At 40.7% G+C, this 17,504-nt stretch overlaps 1 protein-coding gene and 1 pseudogene across 5 annotated transcripts in view; one reads left to right on the top strand and one right to left on the bottom strand.

The window, feature by feature from the left end:
- KCNK2 (potassium two pore domain channel subfamily K member 2) overlaps positions 1 to 17,504 on the bottom strand; it is a 164,172-nt gene that overhangs the window by 24,609 nt on the left and 122,059 nt on the right. For all 4 annotated transcript variants that reach the window (XM_080647722.1, XM_080647724.1, XM_080647723.1 and 1 more), the window contains exon 6: positions 9,808 to 9,947. In XM_080647722.1, coding sequence (XP_080503848.1) covers positions 9,808 to 9,947 — 140 coding nt within the window. The remainder of the gene's footprint in view (positions 1 to 9,807; positions 9,948 to 17,504) is intronic.
- On the top strand, positions 719 to 1,552 carry LOC308237167 (5-azacytidine-induced protein 2-like; annotated as a pseudogene). The gene has a single exon. The product of its transcript is annotated as a 5-azacytidine-induced protein 2-like (transcript).

Below are 17,504 nucleotides of genomic sequence, written 5' to 3'. Positions count from 1 at the left end.
CAGAGGCCCCTCCTGGGCGCTGAGCTCGCGGATGGCGGCAGGCCCCCTCTGTCTGGCGGAAGCCCCCTTCCGGCCAGCAGCAGCCCAACTTCCGGCCGGTGCTGCTTGCCTCCAGCTCCCCGCGGCCACGTTTCCCTGCTGTGGGGCGGCCGGTGCAGGCCGGCCTGAGCCTCACGCGCGTGTTGCTGGGTAACGGGCCCCTCCGGCCTGGCTTGCCACTCCTTCCCGATCCTCCGGGCCCCGGCCAACTGGCCAAAGCAATGGGAACCCCTTGGCGGTGTACCGGCGCAGGGCAAGCAGCAGTGTCTTCGAGGAAACCGGAAGCACGTGGTGACCCCCGGCGACCTGTTCCCGAGCGCTGGGGAACGGAAACCCGGGGCCCGACGTAGCCTGCCCCGGGCTGTCAGGGATACACTGGTGGGAGAGGACGTCTGCATCCTAAACCATGAAAAAGCCCACGGAGAGATACAGGGACTCCGGTCTCCACACATGGAGATGGGTCTGTTGCCTCACATTTTTGCCCTTGTCACTGTGTATGAAGACATCAGAAAACGACTCAAGAATTCAGAGAAAGAGAACTCTTTCCTAAAGAAAAAAGTAAGATTTTTGGAAGAAACAAGTTCTGTGGGATGGGAACAAGTCCCAATAAATAAGGCCTATCATGCAAATGGAGAGGTTTGCATTGATAGAGATAAGTTAAAGAGCAAATTGGATAAAAATGAACGAAGACAACTCTAAATCTTTCGAAGTACTGAATGCACAGCTGCTGTCTAAGGAAGGAGAACTCCTCCAGCTAAGAACAGAGGTGGAAACTCAGCAGGTGATAAGGAATTTAGGTCCACCTTCATCAAACTGGGAGGAGGAAAAGTTGAGTTGTGACCTGAAGATCCGGGGCTTGGAACAAGAACTAGAACTGAAGAAAGAATGTAACAATCTCAGAGCTACAGAAAGCCAAGCAAAGGGATCCATCTCAGGAGCGCAATCTGCAGAGCAGAGATCTCCGAAGACGAAGCATTTCGAGTGATGATATGCAAAATGTATACAGGGAGCTGGAGAGAGAAATGTCTAATTTACATCTGGTGACTCAAGTACAAGTTGAACTACTAAGAAAACTGAAAACCCCAACTGCGATCAAGAAAGCCTGCGCCTCTGTAGGGCTCATGGAAGACCTGGGGAAAGACAGCACAAAACTGCACTTGACGAATTTCACTGCAACATACAAATGACACCTCCTCTCTCACCAAATGGCAAAACTCTTTGTCATACCACATCTTCCCATTGACCAGGAGATGTAAAGATTTTATCAGAGAAAGCAATTCTCCAGTCACGGACAGATAACGCAAGACCCATTCCTCACAACTTTGCAGACTTTCAGGAACACTACTCGTATGGCAGAAATTCTTTGGAAGGTAATTCTTGGTTACTCCCAAGCCCCCATAAACCAAGTGAAACAGCATTTGGGGAGACTAAAAATAAAACTTTGCCTTTACCCATCCTGCCACCCCCGCATAACTTGGATCAACGTAATCAAAACTGCCTTTATAAGAATTAATTCTGAAGAGATCCGTGACTTGGTCATGGGGTTGCTGTACCTCACACAAGGATACTCTTGAGAAATTATTTAATAAACTGAAAGCAGGTTTTGATTAAACTTTTGCAAAGTTCTTCAATGTACACATTTGCACATAGTGTAACGTATTATGTAGTTGATTTTCCAATATGAGAGAGCAACCCTCCAACTTCACATTCTGGCTAAGAATCAGATATATACTACTAATAAATTAATAAACTTGAGGTGTTTCAAAGGGACAAAAGAAAAAAAAAACAGAGGCCCTTTATATATGCCTTATTTTGAATAGCCCAGAGTGATATGGCTTGCCTCTATTTTATTTTATTTTTACCTACTGTACAAAAAAGAGTTATATGCATTAAAATATAAACCTGTGACGTCTAATGATCATTATATATTGTGCCGATAGTCCAACTCCAAATATTCATAATTACTTTACCATCTCAACAAGAGAATAAATAAATATCAAGGAAAAATTGGAACTAAAGAGTAATTCTCCATCCCCCAAATATGTTAGAAATCAAAGCAACAACTACAAAGCCTGACGTGCTCTCTGAAGATTAAAGAAAGAAAGGGAGGAGGGGGCAATAAGTAAAAGCCAGCTATTTTAAGAACTAATCAAAGACTAAGTGCCTTCTTATTCAAAACTCCGTTTTCCATCTCTAAAGGAAAAGGAAAGCAAACATTATAATAAAGATCCATAAGAAAAGGAGTCACCATGTAACCCTTCTGATACAGAGATCAGCCCCAAACTACCACAGGTGAAGACTTACTCCCAGTGCTAACACAACACTCACTGCAGAGTCCTTAGTATGTATCTTTTTAATGAGTGAATAATTGAATGATTCAGGGATGAATTAGACCTTAAGTAATCTCCTAACTGACCACCCGGCCTCCAGACTTGCCCCTTTCCTGCTGCTTTGACACAGTCATTCCACAGCTCACCCCTCCACCTCCACCCCACACCTTCCATATTTACCACGTATTCGTGCCTAACAGTACCCTGGGTCAGCGCGGCTGCCTGCTCAACTCCAGGGAGCACTATTCACAGCTTTCTATTATTTGTGCTCCAAAGGATCCCATTTCCAGAAAATACAGCATAAATGCTGCTCTTTGGGACTCTGCTTGAATTATCTTAGGATGGACCCACTCCACTGCACAATTGCAGGGACAACATCTACAGAAATGACATCCCTGGAGCATAACCTCACTGAACATTCCAATTACTTTAGTTCTCTATTTTATGTTATTGCATCAGCCTTTTCTTGGATTCCATTTCTTCCCCCAGTCTTTAGCCATGTGGATCCATTAGTTTAACCATCTTTTCTTCAAGACCTCAACTCCTTTGACCTTCCAACAGACCCCTACTGTGAATCAATTTATTAGACAATGTTTTGCTGTAACAGTCCTTTATAGTCTCCACATTCACCCTCTTCAATGAAGGTGTTACTCCAAGTTCCAAATTTAGCTCTTTTGGGGACTTACTGTACAAATCTTCATTAGGTGAATTCATCTGTACTCACAACTTCCATTGCCATGTATGTCATGATCACCCCATGCCTCCAAACTATTTCTCCAGCTCCCATCCTTCTGACATTCCAGGCATGCATATCCAATCATCTACATCTGAATTAGCCACCTGGATGTCCAAACATCCATCAATCAAAACATGTCCAAAATCTATCATTTTTCTGTGTTTTTTAATACTAGCCAAAACTAGAATCATAAATGCCATCCTCTCTTTCTCTCTCTCTTTTTTTATTGATTTCAGAGAAGAAGGGAGAGGGAGAGAGAGATGGAAACACCAATGATGAATCACTGGTCAGCTGCCTCCTGCATGCCCCAAACTGCAACCCAGGCATATGCCCTGACCTGGAATTGAACCTGACCTCCTGATTCATAGGGTGATGCTCAACCACTGAGTCATGCCGGCTGTGCCTCCCTTTCTCTTTACTGCCCATAGCTAATGAATTATCAAATCCTATTCCTTCTGTCCCCCAAATACTTTTGAAATCCCTACTTTCATCTCTATGCCAGTGTGATCAGGCAATAGATCTTTATTCCATGCAATCATCTCCCAACTGATTTCCTGCATCCAGCTTTGTTTCTTAGCCATCTTTCTCACTGTTGACAAGGTCACTCATTCCTCTAACTTAAAGTCCTTCCATGACTCCCTAGGGTTTTCAGAACAGTATTATTTCAAATGAAATCTAAAGCCTTTCATATTAAAAACACTTCTCCCATCCTATCTAATAAAAGAGTAATATGCAAATTAACCATCACTCTGCTACACCCACAAGCCACGCCCACAAGCCATGCCCACAAGCCAATCAGGAGCGAATATGCAAATAAAACCAACCAAGATGGCTACGGCCACAGAGAGCAGGAGGGAGGCTTGGGTTTCCCCGGCAATGGAGGAAGCCAAGCTTTCCGCCTGCCCTTGCTGGCCTAGGCCTCCACTCAAGGCTACAAAGTTTCAATGATAGAAGACACATAAATCCAAACAGAAATGACGGCAGCCACGGAGCTGGAAAGAGCAGGAGGCTAGGGTTGCCCCCGGCGATGGAGGAAGCCAAGCTTTCCACACACCCTGGCTGGCCCAGGCCTCTGCTTAAGGCTACAAAGTTTCAATTATAAATTCCAATAGAAATGGCTGCCGCCACCGAGCAAGCAGAAGGCTTGGCTCTGCTCCAGGCTACAAAGTTTCAATTGTAGAAGATAAATAAATCCCAGATATCAGGGCCTCTGCTTGGGTAGCCAGGGGGCGTGGCCGGCCTGCAAACCACCACAGGCCCCTCACCCAGGCCGCCCCACGCCCCAAGGGAACCCCCACCCTGATCCGGGACACCCTTTAGGACAAACCAGCTGGCCCCCACCCATGCACCAGGCCTCTATCCTATCTAATAAAAGAGTAATATGCAGATTGACCATCACTCCAACACACAAGATGGCTGCCCCCATGTGGACACAAGATGGCCACCACAAGATGGCCAGCAGGGGAGGGCAGTTGGGAGCGACCAGGCCTGCAAGGGAGGGCAGTTGGGAGCGATCAAGCCTGCAGGGGAGGGCAGTTAGGGGTGACCAGGCCTGCAGGGGAGGGCATTTGGGGGAGGACCCAGGCCTGCAGGGGAGAGCAGTTGGGGGGGGAGGGGGACCAGGTCTGCAGGGGAGGGCAGTTAGGGGTGACCAAGCTGGCAGAGGAGGGAAGTTGGGGCAACCAGGTCTGCAGGGGAGGGCCGTTAGGGGAAAACAGGCTGGCATGGGAGTGGTTAGGGGGTGATCAGGCTGGCAGGCAGAAGCGGTTAGGGGCAATCAGGAAGTCAGGCAGGCGAGCAGTTGGGAGCCAGAAGTCCTGGATTGTGAGAAGGATGTCGGACATCCCTCGAGGGGTCCCAGATTGGAGAGGGTGCAGGCTGGGCTGAGGGACACCCCCCTGCACAAATTTCGTGCACCGGGCCTCTAGTAAGAAATGACGACAAAGTGCTGCACAGCCACCTTCCCAGTGCCCAGGTTATAACCGCTCTTTAACTGCCCATCTCCAGCCATGACAGCCACCAAATCCTAGCTTCATCACTGAAGGGAGTGACTTTCGGAGAAGACCAAATGCTCTCTGGCCATGTAACCAGCGGAGGAAAACTATATCCCTCCATATTCTCAGGCTCCTTCATAGCGCAGGGGCCAAATATCAGTTCTTTCAAGGCTTCTTGGCACTCGTGCTTCCCAAGTAAAGGGAGTTTTCCTAATGTGACTGAGGTAAGGTCAACATCCTGAAGGGAGCACTCCCAGGTGCATGAGCACCTCCAGGCTATTGGTTAAGAAGTGATGCTTGGCTCGGCCGGCGTGGCTCAGTGGTTGAGCATCGACCTATGAACCATGGTTCAATTCCCAGTTAGGGCACATGGCCAGTTGCAGGCTCAGTCCTCAGTGTGAGTGTGCAGGAGGCAGCCGATCAATGATTCCCTCTCATCGTTGACATTTCTCTCTCTCCCCTCACCTCTCCCTTCCTCTCTGAAATCAAAAAAGAAGCGATGCTTGGCTATCCACACACTGTGGCCAGCTGTAGGGCCAGGACACCAGCATGTTGTGATAGGAGCTGTGGTAGTGTTTGTCTCACACATAGACAGGGACATTCCAAACGCTGTGGTATATGTACATAAATACAGGAACTGTACAAAAATCCAGGCCTTTCCCACTTGAGGGATGTAAATGGTACCAAACTGAACTATGTTTACGCATAATAAGGATGCCTATTCCCTGCTTGCTTAGGAATTTACCTTCTGAATTTTGTGACCACATCTTATTTTTACTTTTCCTGCGTCAGATGCCAGTATCACTGCATTATCCAGAATAACTAAATAATCTTTATTTTCTAAATGAAAACATCAGTTCCTCAGAGGAAGGTACACGGCTTTAGAAAAAGGTAGTCATATCAATTCTTATTGTTGCACATGGACCTACTTTCCATTAGAGATTTAAAAATAATGAAACAAACACTTTACAGAAAGTCGTATGTATCCATGGAAAAATTATTGAGGTCATTACTATTTTCCTTGAGGAATGCACATCACTTGTAATTATATGTGACACTTCTAACACCTTGCAGTATTGTTCCAATTGACTATCTCCTCTTCAACTACGTCAAAGGGGCCAGCCATACCAACATGTTTTATTTCAGCATGTTCATCAGAAGCTATTTCTCATTTCTAAACATATTTTCATTAAAATTAGTCTTCATTGGAAACAGAATATATTTTAACATAAAAACAGAAATAACAACACATACGATTGGTGCTATGTTTATATTTAAGCAATATATAATATTTGTTTTTAAACTATAGCCTAACCCAGTGGTCGGCAAACCACGGCTCGCGAGCCACATGCGGCTCTTTGGCCCCTTGAGTGTGGCTCTTCCACAAAATACCACAGCCTGGGCGAGTCTATTTTGAAGAAGTGGCATTAGAAGTTTAAGTTTAAAAAATATGGCTCGCAAAAGAAATTTCAATCGTTGTACTGTTGATATTTGGCTCTGTTGACTAATGAGTTTGCCAACCACTGGCCTAACTAGATGTTACAAGATTATTTGTGGGGTTTTTTTAAATTATGTAAGATTGGAGTTTATTATTTGTCAAACTCTTTTCATTCAAGGAAAGCATATGTCTTAGCATTTTCAACTGGATATTTAATGCTATATATTACTTTGTATTTTCTTACGTTCTGTACTAGTTACATTTTTTAATAGGGAGGATTCCAATTTATCAAAATGATTTGGCATTTTCATTCATAAAAATTATAAAGTAGAAATAACCTTGTTGCTTCTGAACATGTAGGGAGTATTTAAAAATTGGAGTATCTGGAATGATTTAGGTTAGAAGATAAGAAATACAGACTGGTCATGTGGCATGGTTCATCTATGTAAAAATGACAACTAGAATGCATTTAGTTTTTATTTAATTATGCCCTTTAGTGAGTTATTTCAAAATGAAAATGATCTAATAATCTTTTTTTTCAAGAGTTGTAGAAATTCTAGTAGTATTTCATTTATAAGACTTTGGTCCTGATGATCTATAGATAAATTATAAATTGTCATTTCCTTCTTTACATTTTCTGTTGAATTTGTGACCTGATTTTGTCACTTCCCTAAACAGCATTTTACATTAGAAAACACACATCTGCTCAAATTGACAGTCCCATTTCAACTGGCTCAACTGTCTGGTGCAGCTGCAGCTGCAGAGTATTCACATGAACTTGCTCATGGCCTTCGCTCCCATGAACTTCCTACAGATGCAGCCACCAGAAAGGACGTTACTCACAAGGCGAGGTAGAAGCCAAAAGAAAAAAACAATACTACTTTTCAGTGTTTAACAGCATGAAAACACGATGATACATCTCACACTTTTGGTTGCGAATCATGAAGATCACTCCTAAGTAGGCACAGAAACTTGTTTTTCATATGAAATAAACCAATGCATGTACAAATGCAAGTTTATTTCAAAGAAAGCTCTTATGGCCTGAACTGCATTCTCCACAAATTCAGATGTTGAAGCCCAAAGCTCCAATGGGACTGTATTTGGAGATAAGGCCTTAAAGGACGTGGTTAAGGTTAAATGAGGTCATGGTGTGGAGCTCCAATCCGACAGTACTGGTGTCCTTATAAGAAGAAGAAAGCCCCCCGTGCACTCCCTCCCCATGCGTGTGCACAGAGGAAAGGCCACATGAGGACACAGCAAGAAGGCACCATCTGCAAGCTGAGGAGAGAGACCTCCCAGAAACCAAACCTGCTGGCACCTCCAGCCTCCTGAACTGTGAGAAAATCCGTTTCTGACGGTTAAGCCACCCAGCCTGCGGTGTTTGCGATGGCAGCTGGAGCACTAGTGCAGATGGCTGTCTCATTGCTCTGAAGAAGCTCTGCACCATCAGTCCTATCCCAAAGCACTGGTTTTTAACACACAGCTTTTAAAACATTAATCAAATATTCCTCAATATTTAATTAAATAGGGCAGTGTGATGCAGATAAAATTTAGCCCTGTTCTATAAGTGCCTTAGTGGCTTTCAAACTGTGATCCACAATATTATTAGTATGTACATATGTATGTATGTATGTATATAGTATGTAGTATGTTTATAATATGTGTATAATATGTATTTCACAAACTATTACTTTTTCTTAACTATAAGAGAGATATTCTGTTCAGTTCTATTTTATTTAAAAAATAAAGGCATCTGCGTGTTTCTAAGAAACGATTTGAAAGAAAGCCAGTTTATGGCTAGATGTTTGAGAAGTTCTCCTTTTAGCTTGTCATCTAAAATAGTTCCTATTTACAATTTCTTTTTTTCCTTAGCATCTCAAGATTCCTTCAAAGTACATTGAAAATACATTGTAGTGAAAATAATCACAATTCATTCTCTCTCCCTTCTCTCTTTCTCTCCCTCTCTCTCCCTCCGCCCCCCTCCATACACATACCCCCCCCACACACACAATGAGTTTGTCTAAGGCTAAGCCAAATAAGTTGGTGTCCTATACAAAGTAGAACTTTTCACATGATTTAAAGTAGAACGTCAAGCATATTGTCTTGCTGATTTGTTTCTAATAAAAAGACTTTGGTTTTATGGTGCAACTAAGATATAGATGAATGCATACAAACTGAACACGTGAATGCCCAACTGAGAAATATAGTATCCATGAAGGGAGCTATTGGATAACTTACACTCTTTCTAATCACCATAGGTACCTTCAGTATTTACATGAAATTATATGACTTGAGGATTTCCAAATAAAATTGTTTTGTGTGTAGAGATTAATTTTATCATATCCTATTTTATTCTATTTCTTTTGGGTGTATATTTAAAGATCAGTGCATGTATCAAAGATTTTGACACTGATGTCTCTTGGCTATGAACAGCAGATAATGAATTGAAGGGGATAACTAAAGAAAAACAATGGGTACAAGTTTTACAGACCTGTTCTCTGAAAAAAAATTAGTAAAATTGACTAACAACCAGAATAAAAACACACAAAATTCATACTATTCTATCACATTCAAACTAACAGGACTTCTGGACCTAAAAATATTAAATCAAAATTTAATTTCAGAGCTCTGTAATTTTAAAATCAGATTTAAATTTTAAATTTTCTAAAATGTCATGAGCCAAAATTCTGATATTCATTTCTATATATAGTTGTTCAAAATATGTAAAAACGTGTGATTTTGAGCAGCTAAAATTAGTATATAAGGAAATTGGCCATAACACATAAAGCTTTGGGGCATATATGTATTTGTATACATCTGGACTGCCACACATTTATGTAGACATAACAAAAAAGGAAATAATTGACTAAGTTCAATATTCCACAGTACATTCACTTTTGTATGCTATTGATACCTTGACAAAAATATTTTCTATTATACTTTTCTCTATGGGATAGAATTTACTTTGTTATTCTGAGAGAGAAAAAATGAAACAAACAAGCAAAAAGAAATAATGTAAAAAACACTAATTACATCCTTTTTAGCACAAATTACCCTAACCACCTAGATAGCATAATGGAACATAGGAGTGTTTAGTATTTGGTAAGTGAATGAATTATAACTCATGATAACCGTGTAAAACAAACTCATACCAAACATAAATATTTAAAAATTAAATAATGTTGAAATACTGCTTTAAAATTAAAAAAAAAGTTAACGTTTATTAAATTAGTTAAAAAGAAGCGTTTTTGAAAACTTCTTAATTCTTACCTCTTCCTTTGTCTTTTTCGAAATCACTCGGAGCCAGTCTCCAATCATGCTCAGGACGGCAGCAAAGTAAGCAAGTCCTACAAGGATCCAAAACCACACGACAGGCTTATAGAAGTCTAGGTATTCAATATCTGACCCACCTGCGAGAGAGAAAACAAAGTAGAACAAAATGACTTTAAATTCATAAACGTTAACAATACGGAGATTTGCTAAAATTATGGCTTGCAAAATCAGCAATTTTCTTGTCAATTAACCCATGTCATTTCCTTCACATGAAATTCCTCCTTTCCCTCATGCTATCCTTATCTATTTTTCAACAACCAGTTAAATAAGTTTCATTAATTCTCCAGATCATAATGATATTTTCTTGTTCCTTGTTTCTTTTTTATTTATTACAATGTGTCTTGTAATTAAATCTAGCACTTTACTCCAAGTTCTCTTTCCATCTCTATTTTAACAAGGAGAAGATAGAGATGACACTTTTTTGGTATACATTTGAGTAAAGCTACCTTATTGCCAACCAATTCATACTAACCAATCAATACATGCTACCCAATCAATTCAATGCTAACCTGGGCAGAGAGTGGTTCTTATTTTTAAATCATCAATACAACAGATTGATAACAAATGGCAGAGACAATGCCTTGGTGGGTCTCATTTAAATAGTAATTTGCAGGCAATGCTGCCATTCTCTGTTCTCTGACTTTTCAGAATTCCCATGTTTGTCATAAATTTAAATCTCTAGCTCTCAAGAAAAAAAAAAAAAAGACAAAGGAGCTCTTTTGCTTCATTCTAATCTTTACTTCTCCTTCCATTTGGTACAATAACTGCACCTCTGAGAATGTGAATACATTTCAACACATCCCTCCTTCAGCACGGTTTAATGGGACACATATTAAATCCCAAACACTGATGAGTGATTTTTTTCACAAGAGATGGAAAGAAAGCTCTCTCTTAAGAAATTTGTAATTTAGCCTGAGAAAGCCTCACATAGACAATTAGCCATAATGGGGTATATCCAGTGACAGCGAAAGAGAATAAAATCGTGCTAAGACAGAGGTCAGCAAACTCATTAGTCAACAGAGCCAAATATCAACAGTACAAGGATTGAAATTTCTTTTGAGAGCCAAATTTTTTAAACTTAAACTTCTTCTACCGCCACTTCTTCAAAATAGACTTGCCCAGGTCGTAGTATTTTGTGGAAGAGCCACACTCAAGGGGCCAAAGAGCCGCATGTGGCTCGCGAGCCGCGGTTTGCCGACCACGGTGCTAAGACAGGACACAGAAGAAAGGATTTTTACTTCTGGAAGGAGGAAGGTGAGTGGACAGGAAATGAGTCTTAAGTGATGAGGATCAAAACAGAGAAAAGTTTAGGTGGAAATGTGTGGTATATTCAAGACTTTTAGTAGCAGCTAAATCTATATGTGGATGAGTGCCAGGGAGTAGATGGGTAGAAGAGAAGAATCTAGAAAAAGAAAGTTGTGTCAGGCTGCGAGGACTGGCTCCTGACGCCGTGGGGAGTAGGTAAAAGTGGACAGACAGGTAAGTCCGATATGCATGTTTCACTGTATGCACAGAAAAATCTAGTAGCAGAAAGGAAGGGCTGACAGGGAAGCCCATTAGAAAGTTTGTTCTAAAGGAGCTAATAAATTACTGTGCCTGAGTTGAGGCTGAAATGGAAAGAGGCATTTTGGAGACAGCATCATCAGGCATTAACAACCAGTTAGCTGGTGTGATAAGTAAAAGGAAGGCTCTACAGGGGTGGGCAAACTTTTTGACTCGAGGACCACAATGGGTTCTTAAACTGGACCGGAGGGCCGGAACAAAAGCATGGATGGAGTGTTTGTGTGAACTAATATAAATTCAAAGTAAAGGAGCGGAGGGGAGACCAAGAGAACCGGATAGAACAGCCGGATCCGGCCCACGGGCCGTAGTTTGCCCAAGGCTGCTCTAGAATGACCAGAGGCCCTCACGTGGGAGATGGTGCCAGCAACTGAACAGGAAACACGGGGGAAAGAAGAGTGACAAAGAAGAGAGAAGCAACTTAAACTGGGACATGATGGGTTTGATGTGCTTGAAGTACAAACAGGTGGAGATACCCAGGAGGATCCTTAAATTCACAGGATCAATAGCAGATAGACTGGGATGTTTAAACAGGGGCCATGGATTGCCAAAACCGGTTTGGCTCAGTGGAAGAGCGTCAGCCTGCGGACTGAAAGGTCCCAGGTTCGATTCCGGTCAAGGGCATGTAACTTGGTTGCGGGCACATCCCCAGTGGGAGGTGTGCAGGAGGCAGCTGATCGATGTTTCTCTCTCATCGATGTTTCTGACTATCACTCTTCCTTCCTCTCTGTAAAAAATCAATAAAATATTGAAAAAATAAATAAACAGGGGCCATGGATGTACCCAATTCTCAAAATTCAACCCATCCAATCATAAGAACAGCTAATACGTAGCCACTATTCATTAAAAAACTAATATAATGCCCTGGCTGGTGTGGCTCCATTGGCTGGAGTATCGCCCCATGCACCAAAGGGTCTCGGGTTCGATTCCTGGTCAGGGCACATACCCAGGTTGTAGTTTGATCCCTGGTTGGGGCACGTGCAGGAGGCAACCAAGCAAGGTTTCTCTCACATCAATGTTTCTCTCTCTCCCTCTCCCTTCTTCTTTAAACGTCAATGGAAACATATTCTTGAGTAAGGATTTCTTAAAAATCAAGTATAAAATTTTGACTCCTTTATCTAAATTAAACTTTGAATTGCCTGCAATGACATTTTCAAGTATTAAAGGGTCAGAGTAAAAGGAGACCATTTTTTCTATCAGGCAAATAATGTTAACTTCGTTTAAGAATACATTTCAAAGTAAATAATGTTACCTTCAAAATGTTGTAAAATTTTTTTACCTTGTGCAATGTTTTTTAAAAAACATCGTTTCTTGGAAGGATTATGGAGGCTAAATGCATCTCATGATGGTTAAGACTTGGCCCTGGGGGATGCAGCTCTACGATTCACAGAAGTGACTTAAGAAATGTGTGTGGAAACTTGTCACATGATAGGCTCACTAGTGAATTCTATTTTTCAAATGTTTCCATTTCAATAAAACCAAAATGACATTTTTTCCGAGTACTTTCTCTTCAAAACCAGAAAATCTTCATCCAAATAGTTGTGACTCATTTAACACTTAAATTCACCTAAATGTTGATTTGAGGAGTCAGTTCAAGCTCAAGATGACTTTTTATAAATCTTTCTTCTTATAAACAGGATGTCACAGTTTGAAAAGAGTAAATTAGCTTAATCACTAAAAGGTTTATATTTGGGTAAAATGTTTACCCCACAAGTTTCAGTGGATTCTAAGCCACAGTAGAGGGGATTGGGGGGTGCGCAATGTTTTCCCATTCTTAATTGCCACTCTTAAGATGAAATGCCAGGAGTCAAAAGATCTAGGAAAAAGTAATGTATATGGAGTATTGTCAAACAACTCCCAAATCCTGGTCACTTTCTGACAGCTGAGACTTACGAATTAATTTCCACCTTATTCAATTCACTTGATCTAAGAATCTTACCCAAATTAAATTATCTGCAGATAAGTTGCTAAAAAGAGCTATTGGATTTGTATTAAATTAGAAAACATTCAAAAAATGTCTTGGCTGTTGTATTAATTTTAATCTGGCTACATTCAGGAAACCTGTGCATGGGTCTCCTGCTAGTTAGGGACACGGGGTAATTTCTCTGTCCTGGATTCACTCCCTTTAAGCCCCCCACCCCCGGGTCCACTCTGCCACGCCATAATTTCTTTTCCCTCTTTCCACTGACTTCCGAGACACGGCCTGCAGGGTGCTCCAGCCCACTGTCCACTTTTGGGTTCCTCACCCACTTGGCGGAACAGTCACCTCACTGCTGTTTTCTTTGTTGCCACCCAAAATATGCACACAGATCCTTTCCATTTTAAGAGCTTTTGGCTAATCATTATAGGAGAGTAGACAGCTGGCAATAAAAATAGCAAAGAGGGGTGGAAGCACACAGGTTTCAGGAATCTTATAAACTTTTCCAAGTGGTTAAAATAACTCTCTCCTGACTCGAATATGATATGCGACAGCCTCCTTTAAAAGCTGCCTTTGCTCTCTGGGCGTCTTCTCCCTGGTGCTTAAGTAAGGAACCCGGCCACAGCTAATCTAATCTAGCAGATTAAACTGCAGGCACCAAATGTAGCCCAGGAAAGGTGCGGGCTGTCATTAATGCTCAGGACTCATTCTCTCCCCAGATGGGCTTCCTAAAAAATTGAGGGAAGCTGCATTCCCACTCCTGACATTTCCACTGACTTAGGACAGGGCAATTAGTAAAACTATTTGTCCTTAGATTTAAGCCATAACTCCAGCTGCCTTTACAGTAATTAAGCTAATAATTTTTTAAATTAAATCTTTACTGTTGAAAGTCTTACATATGTTCCCCTTTTCCCCCCCATTGGCCCCGTCTAGCCTGTGCCCACTGCCCACCCCAGGCTTTTACCACCCTATTGTCTGTATCCATGGGTTACGGATATATGCATACAAGTTCTCTGATCTCTTCCCACCCTCCCACCCTCCCCTGCCTTCCCTCTGAGGTTCCGTAGTCTGTTCTATGCTTCTACATCTCTGGATCTATTTTGTTCATCAGTTTATTTCGTTCATTAGATTCCACAGATGAATGAGATCATGTAATACTTGTGTTTCTCTGATTGGCTTATTTCACTTAGCATAATACTCTCCAGGTCCCTCCATGGTAAACTAATAATTCAATTGCCATCGTTCTCACAGTCTCCTTCAGAACTCTGAAGTGAAGGACCGGTTTTGTACTGGCTCCTTGAAATCTCAACAGGAAGTGTCCCCACTTTTCAACAGAGAAGACAGAGTCTCAGTAGGTAAAATAACGTGTCAGGTCTCCCAGGAAGGGAGGCAGCAGAGCTAGAATTCAAACCCAGGCCCGCCTGGCTCCGTATCACAGGCTTTTGCATTAACCTGGTTGTCCATGTCACCTGTGATCCCATCATTTCTCCACCAGCCTTGTTTGCCCCTTGGGGCTGCAAACACTCAATCAAACAATGTGTGCCTCTTCTCTTGAAGGGTCGTCCCTAGAAACCAGGTGAGTCTGAAGATAAGAATTATCTTATCAGAAGCCTCCTCACCTTGCTTCTGTCCTCATTGCAACAATTTCTAACAGTTGGACCTATTTAAAGAACTTGCCTAAACCATGACCTTTCCCCTTAAATTTAATTTTCTTCCCTGTGATGCTCCTGACTCAGAGAATACTTATAAAAAAAAAAAAATGATGATGAAAGGAGACTTGACTTGGAGTGGAGAAAACACACTATAATATACACAGGATGTATTATAGAACTGTACATGTGAAACTTGCATAATTTTATTAACTAATGTCACCCCAATAAATTAAATAAAAAATTTTAAAACAAGATCTAGCCTGGGAATCATCTAGCCGTTGTGGGCTAAGTTATCAACATTATTTCTAAAATGCTATATGTATTATATGTTTGCTTGACTTTATTTTTATTAATCAAAACCATCCTGTGTTAATATAAAGGGAGAAAAAAAACTTCCTGCTTTGGTATATTTTTCCTTTTTTATGGTAAAGCAATTTAACTGATAAAGTGTTTTCTCCATGCTTCAAGGACTAAGAGGCTCTTTCAGTAATGTTATAAATTCTATTTTCTTTTTTACAAATGGAAGTATGACTTTAGTATAAAACACTAGCTCACCCACTAAACAAAGCTTCTCATAAACCATTGAGTCAGAAAAACACAAGGTTACAAAAGGTAAACCTCTCTAGCATTTGAACCTGTATTTTGGGAAATTTCAATTTCAGCATTCAAGATGTTGTCCATTTCCTGTTCGACACTTGGTCTAAAATTAGGAAAACTGACATTAGAACGTCTCACAGCCATAAAGAAAGAAAGATCCACACGCTGTCTCACTCATCCTTCATGAGGATGGAAATTTATAAGGTGTACACAATCATTATCCCTAGAAATTACTGTTAAGACTCAAGATAGAGCAATTTGGATTTTTAAAATCAAATTTAGTACAATTTACTGCCAACCTCCCTAACCAGTGGTCGGCAAACCGCGGCTGTGGCTCGCGAGCCGCAGTTTGCCGCTCTGTTAACTAATGAGTTTGCCAACCACTGCCCTAAGCCGTAACTATTAATCATTGAATGATTTCCTTTTTGTTTTGGTCCATATGTTTCCACAATGCTACTATATATCCATTCTGAATCCTGGAAGTTACATAACTTCTTGTATCCTGTCCCTAGGACTTCTGAGCCATTTGGGTCAAATCCCATTTAATTAATCATGTAGCTAGCTATCAATTCTCTTATGAGTTCTCTGAGAGCCACTAGCTGAATCAGGGTGGACCCGCCTCCTTGTAGAATTTCCTACCCTATCAAACAAAATAACTACCAGGATTGGTAGCTCTTCCTGGGTCTCACACATTCTATCCATAGGAATAGGCAATCATTATCACCAAGTGCTAAGCACAGTATGGAATATACAACATGTGCTCACTACTTTGCTGAATGAATGAATGATATCATACATCTGGCAGTCACATAAACCCTCTCTTTCCAATCAAAGCAGTTTTTCCGAGCCATTGCGGTGGTGATGGTAGTACTGACTGTTCTTTATCAGAACTCTTCCTCATCAGGTACTTTCCTTGTTATCCACTGAATTCCTGGCAAACTTTTATTCAGAGACCAGCTCCATAATAGCAGTTTTAATAACTGGCCTCTGACATAGTTGCAAAGCTTTTAGGCATCATCAGGAACTGTTTTCTGCAGGGTTGCTATTAGAACAAACTGTTTTTAAACAAAATAAAAAAAAAATCTTGCCATGGTTTTTCAATAGAGATTTATGTTTTCATGATAAAAATCCCCTTTCATTAATTAAGCAAGCTCTGAGCACTCCACTCAATGAGTCATGTTTTCGGTTATAAGGGAAAGCAATGGTGTGGTTACTAAAACCTACTTTTCCAATAATGACTTTGAAAACACAATTCTAAGAAAACTTAATTCTTAATATGAAATAAACAAATATACTTTTCCAAGTCAAAAAAATGTGATGCCAAATGACTACACAGCTGTGAAAATTTGTAAATAATAATAAAAGTAAATGCACCGGAAGGAGAATCTGACCTGGGAAAGCCCCAACTTATATTTTCTATACAGAGGAACATAAGGTACAAAACACAAAGTGAGCTTTCAATAACTACATGTGAGATGAAGAAAATGTCATTATTCAACTAAATATACTAAATTTCATGGATCAAAATTCCAAAAGGGTATTATTTGAATAGCTGAATAAACGTATGTTCTGATGGGAAATGTGTTTTCATAATATCAACTATGAAGATTTCTAAGAATATCTAAATTTTTGGCGAAAACTTTTGTTTTTTATTAATAAGATAGGTAATATGAGATCACTGCTTTGTGAATCTATAAATTTGCATCTGGCTTTCATTCAGTCATATTATCTCTTATGAACACACCTGGTTTACTAAAATGAGTATTTTAAGGACTTCTTAGGGCAGCTTCTAAACAATTCAGGGAAATACATTCTTATCTTGCATGATCTACTCTAAACCTAGCAGTATATATTAAAGAAGTCACTAGCTTTGAAAAATATTTTAAATTGTGTTAAGTTTTTTCTCC

Source organism: Plecotus auritus (assembly GCF_963455305.1).
Source record: "Plecotus auritus genome assembly, chromosome: 12".
Classification (NCBI taxonomy): domain Eukaryota; kingdom Metazoa; phylum Chordata; class Mammalia; order Chiroptera; family Vespertilionidae; genus Plecotus; species Plecotus auritus.
Note: the sequence above shows the minus strand (reverse complement) of the source record. Positions and strands in the feature narration are given on the sequence as shown.